This window comes from Notamacropus eugenii, chromosome 6 (assembly GCF_028372415.1).
Source record: "Notamacropus eugenii isolate mMacEug1 chromosome 6, mMacEug1.pri_v2, whole genome shotgun sequence".
Taxonomy (NCBI): Eukaryota; Metazoa; Chordata; class Mammalia; order Diprotodontia; family Macropodidae; genus Notamacropus; species Notamacropus eugenii.
Window position 1 is genome coordinate 373,884,884 of NC_092877.1, and position 15,549 is coordinate 373,900,432.

The following is a 15,549-nucleotide window of genomic DNA, read 5'->3' on the forward strand; positions in this document are numbered from 1 at the left end:
GAGTCATTGGAATCTAGTGACCAGATATTCATCAGAATGACTGGAGATGACCAAGGATGCACTGGGAGACCTTGTCCTAAAGGGATCAAGGTCTATGCAGGAACTCACTTAGGGTGAGGTAACACCCATTCATTGAATAGGCCTGTTTAAGAAGTAGTCAGGGTGTGGCCTCTTTAATGAGGTAACTAAAAGAAGACATCAGGCTGGAAGGGAAACAGCCACAATTGCTATTGATAATCAGTAACAATGAAGAAAACAAAACCATCCCCAAACCTTCTCCCTAATGAGCTTCCCACAAGCCAGCTTGAGTAAACAAAATCAAAAATAGGCACTCTTAAACAAAATCACAAATAAGCTCTTTCACTCACAGTAGTCAGCAGCCTGCATCCTTCCTGGCTCTGAATGCTCTCAAGACTAACTTCCTCTCAGCTGTGCCTCTTTTTGCTGCACCCATTCACCAAATTCCTCCCACCACAGGATCCAGTGTACTCAGACTCATTTGACCCAGGCAGGCCACGTGGGCCTATTAATGAATGATAAAGATCTCATCATTTTAAGCTGTTATTACAAAACAGAAGCTGCAGGCAGGAGCCCCTGGAGCCTGCCATCAAACAAACTCAGGAAGACTTTGGAGTGGAACAGTCTCCATGCGCAGGAGCGGAACTGCCTGCATGCAAACCCAAGGAAGAACTAGGAGCCGTCGGCTCACAGAGAAACCATGGGGTTTGGAAGTCAGCCTCCAGTCCAGATGAGAGGGGACTTTGCTTGGACACAGTGTACTGATTAAGAAGATTGTTCTTACAGTGACCTAAAGATAGATCGTGTGATATTTTCTGTGATCTTCAGGATGTGTCCTGCTAGGAAGACACTAATGTATGACCCCCTGAGTTTGGGAATGCAATGGTATATGCCATATGCCATATTGTGTACTGAGAGTTATGAGACAAATATCCTTATTAGATAATATGCTTTGCTTAAGGATGTTGCTGTGAATGTTAAACTTTACTTTATTAAACAATGTTTAGTTTGTTGCTGAATGAGTAGACAGTTCATTATACTACATGATCAGATCCTTGAAATCCTTCACAGCAGCAGTCCTCAGGTGTGATGCCCTGATTGGCTTTACAATGAAAAAGTTCGAGGAGGAGGTAATGAAAGCTGCAATTTTGATTAGAGATGCTGATGCTTATTATAATGCTCTGTTAACAATTTCTCATAGGAATATAATAGCGAGGACTCCTCCTGCCTATAAACACCTAACTTTGACTCTACTATTTGGGGAAACAGGGCACCCTCTTTCCCAGGTGCTGGATAAGATTTCAGAGTTAAGAGACTTGGGGGAATGGGAGGAAAAATAAATTTCCTTGAGAAAGAAGAGTAAATGGCCAGCAGATTCAAAGTCAGAATAGATTGATAAGAAAAGAATTGTTTACTTCTCTAACTGAGAGCAGGGGTAGATTTTGGAAGAATGGATGGTGTTCCAACTAGTGAACTACTCAAAGTGTACAAAGAAAAAGGGCTTAATATTGGACAGAATAGGGAAGTAAGAACTGCTTCTACAGATTCTCCTGAATCATTGCATCCAATTTTGTCACACCTGCAGGGAAAATAGGAAATTGGCCAAGCCCCAGCCTAGATTACAATAAGTATATCTCTAGTCAGAATGATGACCCAAAAAGTGCAAATTAAAAAACAGTCAACAACAATGAATGAGGCTATGATAGTGGGTTCATGGACTGCATAAGCACAGCTGATACTATATCTACCCTGCTTCTGGTTATTATCTCCTTTTTCATTTGTGTGTGTGTGTGTGTGTGTGTGTGTTCATCTTGTTTGCTATATTTGTTCTCTACAGGCTTAACACCCTCCACCTATAGATCCCTTATCACTTAAGCCAGATGTCACCCACTGACACTATGCTGTGTCACCCCTGGTCATGGCATCAACCAAGCTCTGGATGCCAGATAAAAAAATGGCCCCTAGAATGGGATCTCTTTTACATGGGACAGCTCTATCTCCAATTTAGTTAGAAAGTAGCTACAGAAGAATAGACCTTTATCCCTTATCCCAAGGAATTTGGGGCATCATTCGTTCAAGGAGGGACTTATGGTTTGTTTGTGCTGAAGTCCCACCCTATGATATTGTTTTATGTGTTTATTTTGTGTTATCACTGCTATATTGTTGTAAAGTTCTGTTGATAATAGTTGCTTCATTGAAGTATATAATGGATAGGAAACATCTTGGAATCAAATGTATTGTTAAAGAATTTTTCAAATATATAATTTATTTATTTTTCCATGTTCAAAATTCACTTCCCCAAGAATTTAAATTCAAAAATTTTTCCCCATTTCTCCCCACCACTGCCTCAGGACATCATGCACTATATCCACTCCTTTCTCCAGTCTGTTTTCCCTTCTATTATTGCCCCCTTTTTTCATTCCCTTCCCCTCTGTTTTCCTGTAGGGCAAAATAGATTTCTATACCCAATTGCCTGTGTATCTTATTTTTCAGTTGTTGCAAGCTAAACCAATATGTAACACTTATTATTAAAGATTTGAGTTCCATAATCTCTCCTTTCCTCATTTGCCACCCACCCTCATTGAGAAAACAAGCAATTGAATATAGGTCATACATGTGTGACAATGCACAACACTTTCATAATTGTTATGTTGCAAAGGACTAACCATACTTCCCTCTCTCCTATCCTGCCCTCCAATTATTCCATTTACTCTCTTGACTGTCCTCCCACAGTAATGTTTGCTTCTGATTATCCTTTTCCCCAATTTGCTGCTCCTTTAATTATCTTCCCTCTTCTATCCCCTTCCCCCTTGCCTTCTTGCAGGGTAAAATAGATTTTCACATCCAATTGAGTGTGTTACTCCCTCCTTAAGTCAAATGTCATGAGAGTAAGACTCATTTATTTTCTTTCAACTCCCTCCACTTCCCCTCCATTGTAAAATCTCCTTCTTGCCTCTTTTATGTGAGATGATTTGTTACATTCTAAGTCTCCCTTACCCTTAACCCTAGTATATTTCATTAAATTGTAAATTTTATTTTTTAGATATTCTCTCTTCATATTCAGCTCACCTTTCAGACTCTATGTATATTTATACACATATACACATAGAAACCTATATATATGTATATGTATATAAAACATGCATATACGTACATACCCATACATACCTACATATGTATATGTATATATATATATATATATATAAAACATGCATATTTGTACATACCCATACATACCTACATACATATATGTATATGTATATTTCTTCTAACTACCCTAATACTGAAAAAGTTCTCATGAGTTACAAATAACATCTTTCCATGTAGGAATGTAAACAATTCACTTTTAATGACTTCCTTAAGTCTTCTCTTTCCTTTTTACTTTTTCACATTTCTATTGTTTCTTATATTTGAGAATCAAATTTTCTATTCACTTCTGGTCTGTTCAGCAAGAACGCTTGGAAATTCTCTCTTTCATTGAAATTCCATTTTTCCCTGAAGTAGTATACTCAGTTTTGGTGGGTTGATGATTCTTGGTTTTAATCCTATCTCCTTTGACCTCTGGAATATCATATTCCAAACCCTTTGATTCCTTAGGGTAAAAGCTGCTAAATCCTATGTTTTTCTTATTGTATTTCCACAATACTTGAATTGTTTTTTTTTTGGCTGCTTGGAATATTTTCTACTTGACTTGGGAACTCTGTAATTTGACTACACAGTTCCTAGGAGGTTTTCTTTTAGGATCTATTTCAGGAGGTGATTGGTGAATTTTTTCCATTTCTATTTTACCTGGTTCTAGAATATCAGGGCAGTTTTCCTTGATAATTTCTTGGAAGATGATATCTAGGTTCCTTTATGATCATGGTTTGCAGGTAGACAAATAACTTTTAAATAGCCTCTCCTGGATCTATTTTCATGGTCAGTTGCTTTTCCAACGAAATAGTTCATACTGTCTTCTATTTTTTATTCTTTTTGTTTTGTTTTATAATTTTTTGGTTTCTCACAAGGTCATTAGCTTCCATCTACTCCATACTAATGTTTAAAGAATTATTTTCTACAGTGAGCTTTTAAACTTCCTCTTCCTTTTGGCCAATTTTGTTTTGTAAAGCATTCTTCTCCTCATTAGCATTTTTGGACTTCTTTTTCCATTTAGTTTAGTCTATTTTTGAAGGCGTTATTTTCTTTATATTTTTTGGGGTCTCCTTTAGCATGCTGCTGATTTGCTTTTCATGATTTTCTTGCATCACTCTCATTTCTCTTCCCAATTTTTCTGTCTTACTTGATTTTCACAATCTTTTTTGAACTCTTCCAAGGCCTGAGAAAATTGCATATTTATTTGGAGATTTTGGATGCAGAAACTTTTACCTTACTGTGTTCCTCTGATGGTGTGCTTTGCTCTTCCTCATCTGAAAGGATGGAAGAGAATACCTTTTCACCAAGAAAATAACCTTCTATAGTCTTACATTTTTCCCATTTTGGGAAATTTTTCCAGTCAGTTACTTTACTTTTGAGTCCTTTGTCAAGTGGAGGGTATATTACCCCAGGCTTCATAGGTTTGGTGCAGTAGTTCTCTGAGTTATCTCTAGGGACCTGTAAGTTCTCAGTTCCTCCAAGGTGGCACAATCAGGAGAGAGGAGTTTACTCCTCTAATAGCCTGCACTCTGGTATGTGAACAATCACAAGCACTCTTTTATGCACTGGAACTGCCAGTAGAATTCCCTCTCCTTTCCAGACACTAGTTCTGCCACTTCAGCACTCCTCTTCATCCCAAGACTGTGACTCAGAATTGAGACTCAGATCAGCTGCTCAGGTCCCCCTGGGTCTTTAGGCTGAGGTCTCCAAAAGTGGAAACTGCTGCTGCTGGCTTGGACCAAGCTCCTGCTCATCCAGGTGAAAAAACTTGCTTACTGACCTTTAAAATTGTCTTTTGCATTTGTGGGTTGAGAAATCTGGGAACTACAACTGTTACCTTTGAATCCATGCCCTGAAACCTGCTCCTGTCCTTTCCCTGCCAGGTAGCCCAGACTTGGCTGAACTCTGTTCCAAGCCTGATGTGATAGACCCTTCCTGTTGGCCTTCCAGGCTGTCTTGGGTTAGAAATATGTTTCACTCTAACATTTTGTGGCGTCTGCTGCTTTAAAATTTGTTTAGAGTCATTTTTTACAGGTATTTTATGAACTATAGAGGGAGAGCTAGAGAAGTCCATCCTTCTATACTGCCGTCTTGGCTCTGACACCCAACCCCCCCTCCTTTTGATGTATTTTTAATGGAATTAATGTATTTTCAATGGAATGAGAAGACCTTTCCCATCCATTCATGGGTCTATGTGACCTGCTTGAGACACATGGAAACCTGAGTCCCATGAGTCTGTGGTGGGGGGAGCCTGTCCAACAGGTGGAGAAGAAAGGGGTGGAGTAGAAAGGGGTGGAGCAGGAAGGGTGGAGCAGAGCTGGGAGGAAGTTAGACACAGAAGTAAGAGTTGAAGGAGAGAGAGGAAGCAGGCAATGTTCTGTGATCATTCATTTGTGGGAAGGCCCCAGCAAGAGGAAAGGTTGGTGATGATGGCACTCCTCTTGAGTTTTATTGTGTACAGATTTCTTTGTTGCTATGATGGACTTATCTTTCTGGCATTGGGATTCATCTCTCTGATGCTTGAATAAATATTTTATTTCTGTCTTCTATGTGGAGAGTCTGTTATATTTTTTGATTAAGAATTACGCTGGCACATTCAAAGCCATTGAAGTCACAGTGAGTATCACATTGGTGCTACACTAGACCACCTTTCTTTGGATGTTTTTTTTTTTATTTCCCTTGATATTCTTGACTTTTGTTCTTCCAGATGAATTTTATTGATTTTTTTGTAACTATCAAAAAATTTTGGTAGATTGATTGGTATGATATTGAATTAGTTTAGGAAGAATTGTTATTTTGACTATTTTGGCTCAACCTATCTATCAGCAACTGATATTTTTCTAATTGTTTAGAAGTGACTTTATTTTAGTGGAAAGTGTTTTATAATTGTATTGAAATAGTTCCTGCATATGTCTGGGCAAGTAGACTCCCAAATATTTTAGATTGTTCAAATTATTTTAAATGGAATTTCTCCTTCTTTCTCTTGCAACTGGGCACTTTTAGTAATATTTTTATGTGTGTTTAAAAAAATTGATAGATGAGTTCCTAGTGTAGTAATTTTAGTTCTCTTAGGTAATTTTCATTTATTTTCTATATCAAATTAATTTATCTTTGTCTTCAGAACTTTATTCTTTAGAGTTACCCTTCTTGGATCTACTTCCCTTACATAGTATTAACCTATTCAGTCCCATTTATTCTTCATCAGAACCCAGTGAAATCTGCTCTCTAGAAATCTAAGATATGTTTCATATGATTCCTAGGTTTCCTATCATCTCCATCTAATTTTATGATTGAGTGGCAACTTATCTCCAAGCCTTTGATTATTTCTAGTCTAGCAGCTCATTTCTCCTTACTGGTCACAATCACTTCCAGGTTAGCATTTCCCCTTGCTTTTTTCTTCACTTTTTTGAATAAGATCATAATTAAAGCAAGTATGGGCCATGTGTGCAATAAAAGGCAAACTAGACATTTTCAACAATTCCAATGAACTCTGAAAGTTCACCAAAACAGAATATTTTTTTAAAAAAATCTTATTTATATTTAGTTTTCAGCATTTACTTATACAATTTTTAATTTTCTTCACCCCCCATCTTCCTCCATCACATGACATAAAGTATGATGTAAGCTCTCTATATAGTCTTATTCAATATATTTTCACATTAGTCATGTTGTATAGAAGAATTAGAATGAATCAGAGGAAGTTCCAGAAGGAAAAAAAAAAAAGAAAAAACATAAAAGAGAACTTAGATCTCCATTCATACTCCATATTTGTTTCTCTAGATGTGTTAAGCATTTTCCATCATGAGGCTTTTGGGGTTGTTTTAGATCATCACATTGCTGAGAAGAGCTTTGTATATCAAAGTCAGTCATCACACAATATGACTTTTATTGTGTATAGCATTCTCCATATTCTGCTCACTTCACTCAGTGTCAGTTCGTGTAAGTCTCTCCAAGTTTTTCTGAAGTCCACCAGCTCAAAATTTGTTATGGAAAAATTATTCCATTACACTCATCTATGACAACTTGCTCAGCCCCTCTGCAATTGATGGCCAACCTCTCAATTTCTAATTCTTGGCCACCACAAAAGGATCTGCTTTAAATATTTTTCTACATGTGGGTCCATTCTCCATTTTATGATCTCTTTGGAATACAGCCATGGAATTAGTATTTCTGGCTAAAAGAGCATGGCCATTTTTATAGCCCTTTAGGTATAGTTGAAATGGCTCTCCAAAATGTGGATTAGTTCACAATCTCAACAATAGTACATTAGTGTTGCAATTTTCCTTCATCTTCTCCAAAATGTGTGATTCTTCTATCTTGTTATGTTAGTCAATCTGATAGGTGTTCTGTGGTACCTAAGAGTTGTTTTGATTTGCATTTCTCTAATCAATAGTGATTTAGAGCATTTTTTCATATGACTAGAGATAGCTTTAATGTCTCCCTCTGAAAATGAGGGAGACATTAATGCTCATTAAATGCTCATATCCTTTGATCATTTATCAATTGGAGATTGACCTGTATTTTTAAAAATTTAGTTCATTTCTCCATATATTTTATCAATGAGGCCTTTATCAGAGACACCAGTCCTAAAAATTCTTTTTCAGTTTTCTGCTTCCCTCCTAGTCTTTGTTGCATTAGCTTTGTTTGTGCATAACTTTTCAATTTGATGTAATCAAAATTATCTTTTTTGCATTTCATAATGTTCACTAATTCTTGTTTGGTCACAAATTCCTCCATTCTCCATAAATCTGGCATGTATACTATTCCTTGCTTTCCTAAGTTGCTTATACTATCAATCTTGATATCTAAATTGTGTTCCCGTTTGAACTTTATATTTGTATACTGTATAAGATATTGATCTACACTCACTTTCTGCCAAGCTATTTTCCAGTTTGCCCTGCAGTTTTTGTCAAATAGTGAGTTCTTATCCCAGAAACTGGTGTCTTTGTGTCTATCAAACAGTAGATTACTCTAATCGTTGACTACTGTGTCTTGTGTCCCTAAGCTATTCCACTGATTCACCACTCTGTTTATCAGCCAGGACTAAGTAGTTTTGAGGATTGCTGCTTTACCAGAATAGAATCTATGAGCCAAAGACATCATAACTTAAGTTGTCTCTACGGTCTAGATAGAAGGAAACCAAAAGCAGTTTAATCTCCATCCACCCAAATCAGAACTTCATTCTCAGTGACTGCAAGTACATTTAGTACTTCTCCCCCATCTCTGATAAGCAGACTCAAGGACATAACACAGACTTACATCAAAACCCATCCCTTCATCGCAGGAGCCCTTCCTTATAGCTTTCTTTACCATTCTATTTAAATATCTCTCTCTCTCTCTCTCTCTCTCTCTCTCTCTCTCTCTCTCTCTCTCTCTCTCTCTCTCTCTCTCTCTCTCTCTCTCTCTCTCTCTCTCTCTCTCTCTCTCTCTCTCTCTCTCTCTCTCTCTCTCTCTCTCTCTCTCTATATATATATATATATATATACATATATATATATATATATATATATATCTTTTTCTTTCAACTGTCTTCTCCTATTTGGCCTAGACAAATCAATGCATTGACAGTCCTTTATCAATTACCTGCTATGTCCCAGACAATGCTTTGGTGCTGGTGATCTAAAGACAAAGGTAAAAATCACCTGATGACAAGGAGCTTATATGACATGTCTTTCTTTTCCCTTGCACATATGACTACTCACAGTTTCAAAGACAGCACCCCATTTTGATCAGTGGTCATGGATCTGCAAGGTGTGCTGTTGGTGTCTTCTGGGAGAGAAGAAAACTTTTCTCTGTATAAAAGTGACCATCTCTAAAAGTAGTTAACGACAGTTCTCATTACTGTAAAGTTCTATTCAGCACATTACTATCACTTTTATGTTCGTATTAGAAGCAAGCAGAGAAAGGAATCCAAAAGTTTCTCTGCATTTCCTTCTCTGTTCCTAAGATTTTTGGTGCCTCTCCTATTATCCTTTCAACAGTTATGTTGTAGTATAGCTAAATTTACTAGCATATTATAAGATCCCTGAGGGCATGTACTACCGAATATTCTTCATAGTATACATTAGTATCCACTTAGTATAGTGTTTATTAAATACTATAAAGTTAAGTGCCATACACCTCTTAGGGAAGTTACAACTGTAACTGACTGATGATGCATAGTTTAAATTTAATTATTACAAATGGGCATATCTGATGGGATTTCTCATCAAGTCTCAACAGTGTAAATTTGCTTCTATCTGAGAAGAGACCTCAGGAACTCTTGAGGTATTTCTCATATATACAGGTGGTCACCAAAGTCTTATATTTTTGTGTATGAAGATTATTGGTTTTGAAGCAAATAGAAATAAATACTTGATTGTGAAACAGCCACCAAAGAACATCATCATGAAGAAGAGCATCTGCATTTTACCTCCTGAATCATCTTAGAGGTGAGTATGCAGGGATTGTATTTTTTCTATTTCTCTCTCTCTGTCTCTGTCTCTCTGTCTCTCTCTCTGTCTCTCTGTCTCTCTGTCTCTCTCTCTCTCTCTTTCCACCTTCCTTTTTAAAGAAAATGAAACAAATGAAAACATTTTTTTCTCTTACTAAATTTAATTTTTGTCTGTATGATGTCAAAAATACTAAGGAAAAACCCTTAGTATGGTCAATTCAGTCACAAGTATATGTCACTGCATAGTCAGTCAGTGCATAGCTCAAAAATGTGGGGGGAGTAATTTTTTTTGCTTTTCCATCAAATATTTGCATGTTAAGTTTTAATACATAGAGGAAATTACATGGATCACAGGAAGAATGATTTCATGACTTCCAATAATTAATGTATAATTAATAATTTTTCTTTGAATATTAAGTAGGAAGTTCTAAAAGCTGTAATCACCAAAGACTTCTACTTTCCTCTTAAGATAAATTATTCTGGTCATGACTCGAAACCTAAGAGAGAAATGTGAAATTCTCTCATGTCATATAATTATGGAATATGAAGAGGGGGACTTGTCACTCTGTCAAACAGAATGCATACACTATTTCCTATTCCCTAGAAATATCAGTTTTGAAGATCTTCAAGAAACTACTTTTACCAATATTTTATCTGCAGCCTCTTCAAAAACTCAGTGATTATGTCTCCAAGACACATAGGGAAAAATAGGTTGTTCAGAGACTTAAGATTGAATATAAACATATATATGTATATATTCCATTCTGGAAGCAGAATTATCTTCTTTTCCTATTTCCTGAGTCTTTCTCTGGCATTATCCACTTTGGGACTGAAATTCATCTTACTTAGGCAAGCACCAAAAGAACATATGATTCACAAGTGTAACTTACAGGCATTTTCAAGGAGCATCCCTTGATCACTTAAAAAACAAAGATAAAATAGTTTATCTCATTTGATCTCCCCCATAATTCTATGATGTATGTGCTATTTTTATGTTCTCTTTATAATTAAGAAAATAAGACTCAGAGGATTCAGGGACTTACTCATGATCACACAGACAGTGAATATTGAAGGTAGCATTTAAAACCAGTTTACCCCTTCCACTAATAGAGCTTCCTTCATTCTTCACATCCTAGTTTGTGTCAAGTAATAAATATATGTTCCTAACCCATAATCTGAGTGTTTTTGAAAGTTACATTTCATTTATTTTCTCTCTTTCTCCATTCCCGTGTTTGTCCCACTCCCCATCTCTGTTTACTTCTGTTCTTTTCTATTCTCTTATATTCTCTTCCCTTCCCTTATCTCTTTCTCTCCTTTTCTCTCCTTCCTTTCTTTCTCTCACTCCTTCCCTCATCTCTCTGTCTCTCTCATTTTGTCAAAAATGTCCCAGTTTTCCCTTCAAGTGTAGTTTTGTATTTTCTTATCACACTTAATTCTAATCTAAGTCATTTGAACTTCACTCTTAGATATATTTCCTTTCATTTTATTTCCAAGAAATAAAGAGATTAAGTGCTTATACTTCACATGAAGTTTCTTAGAGAAAAAATTATCAAATGTATTTCACGCCAAATTGTATTTAGGCAACATATTTTCCAATCCATAAACATATTCCTCAGAAGCATCACGGAACTCTGGACCTGCTTCACATGTCCCCTCTGCTTCTGCAGGATATAATGTCGTAGTTCTATAGTCAGGAAGACATGAGTTCAAGTTCAGCTTCAGACACTTCTTACTACCTGGGCAAGACACTTAACTCTGTCTTCCCTTTCTACATAACGGGAATAATAACAGTACCTATCTCACAGGGTTTGTTTGAGGCTCAGGTGTGATAATATTGTAAAGCACTTAGTGTACTTCCTGGCACAGAGTGAGTGCTTGAAAAACTCTTGTTTCCCCTTCTCCTTTGTGTTATATAATTGAATCTAGTTTGGGGTTTCACAAATATGAGAATATTGTAAATGGATAAAAGAATAGTATTGGCAGAGAATTTATAGCTTATGGAGATAGGATTCGTTGATGCTATTTGACCTGAAATAAATAGATATGATGGAGCACTTTTTTTTCTTTAAGTGTGGTATGATGAACTGTTGAACCAATAATGCAAGTTATTTAACCTTGTTGAATGTTACTGTACTGAGACCGAACATGAAGTTTTGAATTCTAGGTTAGTTCTTCAATAGCTATGTGACCCCAAACAAATTACTGTATCTCATAGAGATTCACTTTGCTCATCTGTAAAAGGGGAATAACAATACTTGCCCTACTTATCCCAGAAGGTTGTGAAAAGATGCTTTGCAACCCTCAAAGTATTATACAAATATAAACCACAGAATATCCCAAAAGTCATAGTTCAGTTAAAGGGAACTTTGGGGACGCCCTGTATTCTATTAAAATAGGGAGAATAATGCTTGTTTTTATCAGGCAAAGTTCAATCTATTCTTTGCTCATACAGAACTATTTGTGTGCCAGTCACAGAAGTTGCCTACGTTCTTTGGACCAACAGTAGAGTATTAATTGTTACAAGATATTCAGTGAATTCCTCAAAAGGAGACTGAGTAAATCATTGTTTTCCACAGGTCAGGGGCTAACAAGATGGCATCAAAGGCAGCTTTAGCAAGGTTTCCCAGACTGGCAGGAAAGTCTCTGGCAGAAGGAAAGATATTAATTTTCTCTGTCAGTAGCAACTTTTTAGGTACTGGAGGCAAGACAATGCCAGTTCCCTGTGGAGCAGGATCACGCACATTAAGGCCAATCCTCAACAGTCAGTGACTCTTCAGGTCACTGGGTGGGATTGGCCAATCCTAGTCCCTTGGTATCCTTGACTCATAGGAATAGTGAACAGTTTGCTTACTATGACAGCACAATGAATGATGGTTAATAATAATAACAAGAGCTAGCATTTCTGTAGCATTTTAAGGTTTACTTACAAAGCACTTTAGAAACAACAGCCCTTGATAACAACACTCCTAGGAAGTAGATGCTATTATTATTCTCATGTTGTTCATGAGAAAACTGAGGCAAAAGTTGAGTCCCACAATTAAGTGTTTGAGATTGAACCTCACTGGATTAAACCTCAGGTCTTCTTGACTACAGGTCTAGCTTTCTGTCCACTGTACCACTTAGCTCTTCCTTGGAACACTTTGACACCCAGGCCCATGGTCATCTTCAGTGACCTGAAAGACTTAGTATGTTTTGATGGCTGAATCTAGTCTGTTTCAGAACAGCCATTATCTGAAGAACTCATCCTTTAGAGAGGGTCCTAGGAAGAAGTCAATGATCCCAGGGTCCATGATGGAGAAGGAAAAAAGACAGATCTTCATCATGGACTTGATGGTGATGACCTTGACTAGGCAACCATGCTAGGTGACAGGAATCCACTCCCTGTCTTTGTCCTTTTCACTTCTGACTCCACTGTGTGACTTCAGCCATTGACTCATGCTAGTCAAGACCCAGGCTCTGCTGTTAAAACCATTGAAGAAATTGCCTCTGTCTCCTACTTCAGGGCTCCAAGGATATCTCCTTTGGTGCTCACTAGAAATAACAATGCAAACAATCATTTCTGTCCTACAAAAAGGAGAGTACAAGATGACTTGATAAAACTCAAAATGTTTCATTAGGGCTTTCTTATTTTTTATGAATAATGATAGTGATGATTGTGTACTGATAAAGGCAAAATACATTAAATTGAGGTTCTCTTTGAGACTGATTTGGACTAATTGAAAGTGCACATTTTCACATGACTACTTAAAATAAATGTCATTGTCTTCTGAGGTCAGAAAACGAAATTACACAAAAACAAGAGAGAACTTAAAATTTATGATGATGATAAATCTACCCCTATTTTAAATAATTATATTAAAGTTTACATGTTTCTATATTTCATACTAAAAACATGCAGTATTTCATACTAAAAACATGCAGTATTTCATACTAAAACAACTTGTCAAAGTACTTTTGAAAAGCCCCATGAAGATCATAAAATGATCTTGTAAAATCAAAATTTGTCTATTTTCCTTGACAATAATTAGACCTTGGAAGCTGGATTTCAAAGGTTTCAAAGAGGAGCTTAACATGGCTTCAGTGGCCCAAGAGTAGCAGAGTAATAACTTGATTCAGCTGGAAACTGGAAAGGCCCTGAAAAGGAGCAGCTGTGCTTAGCACATATTGTGTGGTGCAAACTACTCCCTAAAGAGAACAGGGGCACGAAGGTCTAAAGTCACGACTTGTGAGCCTCCTCTAACACATGGGTTTCCCTACAGCTAGGCTTCTATATATTTTCATCCCTTCCTTTCCCAAAAATGCTGTGTACATTGCTGGGAGAGTGTGATGATGGTTTATGGGTGTGCTGTTATGTACTGTTATATGTTTACTCTTGCTTTGTCTTCTATTAGAAAATGTTTAATGTTTAAGAGATAATGATGTCATCTTGGCTGATTTGATTAAATAGGAAACACACCAGTGTTATGTAGGAATTACAGTGCGGAGCAGTAGGTGTGTAGTTTCCCCTCTTCAGGCTTACATCTATGTCCCTGATAGGGAGTTGTAATATGGCTCGTCTCCTTGAGAAAATTCCCTCATCAGTGTGGGTACAGGTGAAACAACAGCATGCCACAGTTGGATCCAAAAGCAAGACCTAAAGTATATTTGCCTTCCTGGTGCTTAGCAAAGTAGATGTAATAAAAATTCAATAAAGAAATATTTGTTGAATTGGGTTAAAATTATGTAGAAAAGCACATACTTCATTTAGGTTTATTTCATTTCTTCTCTTCTATATATTGGGGAAGCAAGGATGCTTACTTCAATGTATAAAATAACTGCATTCAAATAAATTTTTCTAGTTTTCACAAATAACCAGTTTTCAGAATGCTTGTTACTCTTAAAAATATGTAAAGAGAAAAATCATATCTTTAAATATGCTGCTTAATAAACAGGCAGAGGAAAACATTTTATTTCCATTATAAGAAGTCTACCTTTCATGTCTTTATGACTATCTATTTTCTTTTAATCTAGTCTTAAGATCATGTGTAGACATGATGGAAGAAAACGAGACACTAGTAATGGAATTTGTACTCTTGGGATTTACAAACCATCCTGAGATTCAGGCTCTCCTCTTCATGGTGTTCTTATGTATCTACATCATAACCATTGTGGGTAATATTGGACTGATTACACTTATCTGGATGAACTCTCACCTTCACACCCCCATGTACTTTTTCCTTGGCAATTTAGCTTTAGCTGATGCTTGTATTTCAACCACAGTAAGCCCCAAGATGTTGGCGAACTTTATAACCCACAACAAAATGATATCCTTATCTGAATGCATGGTGCAATTTGGTGTTTTTGCATTCAGTGTAACCACAGAATGTTTAATTCTAGCTGCAATGGCATATGACAGATATGTAGCTATTTGTAAGCCCTTGCTTTATCCAGTGGTGATGACTAACAGGTTATGCAGCCAGCTATCAATCTTTTCATATGTAGTTGGCTTTCTTCATTCTACCTTGCATGTGGGTTTGTTATTTAGATTACGGTTCTGCCACTCCAACAATATAAATCACTTTTATTGTGATATCATGCCTTTGTATAAAATTTCCTGTACTGACCCTTCTATTAATATTTTGATGGTTTTTATTTTTGCTGGATCCATTCAGGTCTTTACAGTTTTGTCTATCCTAATCTCTTACACTTGTATTCTCTTTGCCATTCTGAAAAAGAAATCTCAAAAGGGAAGAAGCAAAGCTTTCTCCACTTGTGGGGCTCACCTGTTCTCTGTTTCCTTATTCTTTGGCTCTGCAGTCTTCATGTATGTGCTTCCAAGATCATTGCAAGCTGATAATCAAGATATGATGGATTCCTTGTTCTATACTATTTTCATTCCTATGCTAAATCCTTTTATCTACAGCCTGAGAAACAAGGAAGTAATTGAAGCCCTGAGAATTGTATTAAAACAAATACTACTGCCATAG

At 36.6% G+C, this 15,549-nt stretch overlaps 1 protein-coding gene across 1 annotated transcript; it reads left to right on the top strand.

Moving 5' to 3' along the window:
* The first annotated feature begins 14,613 nt into the window (after positions 1-14,613).
* Positions 14,614-15,549, top strand: LOC140512431 (olfactory receptor 5AC1-like). The gene has a single exon (XM_072621537.1). It carries the CDS (start codon positions 14,614-14,616, stop codon positions 15,547-15,549), a length of 936 nt encoding a protein of 311 aa, XP_072477638.1.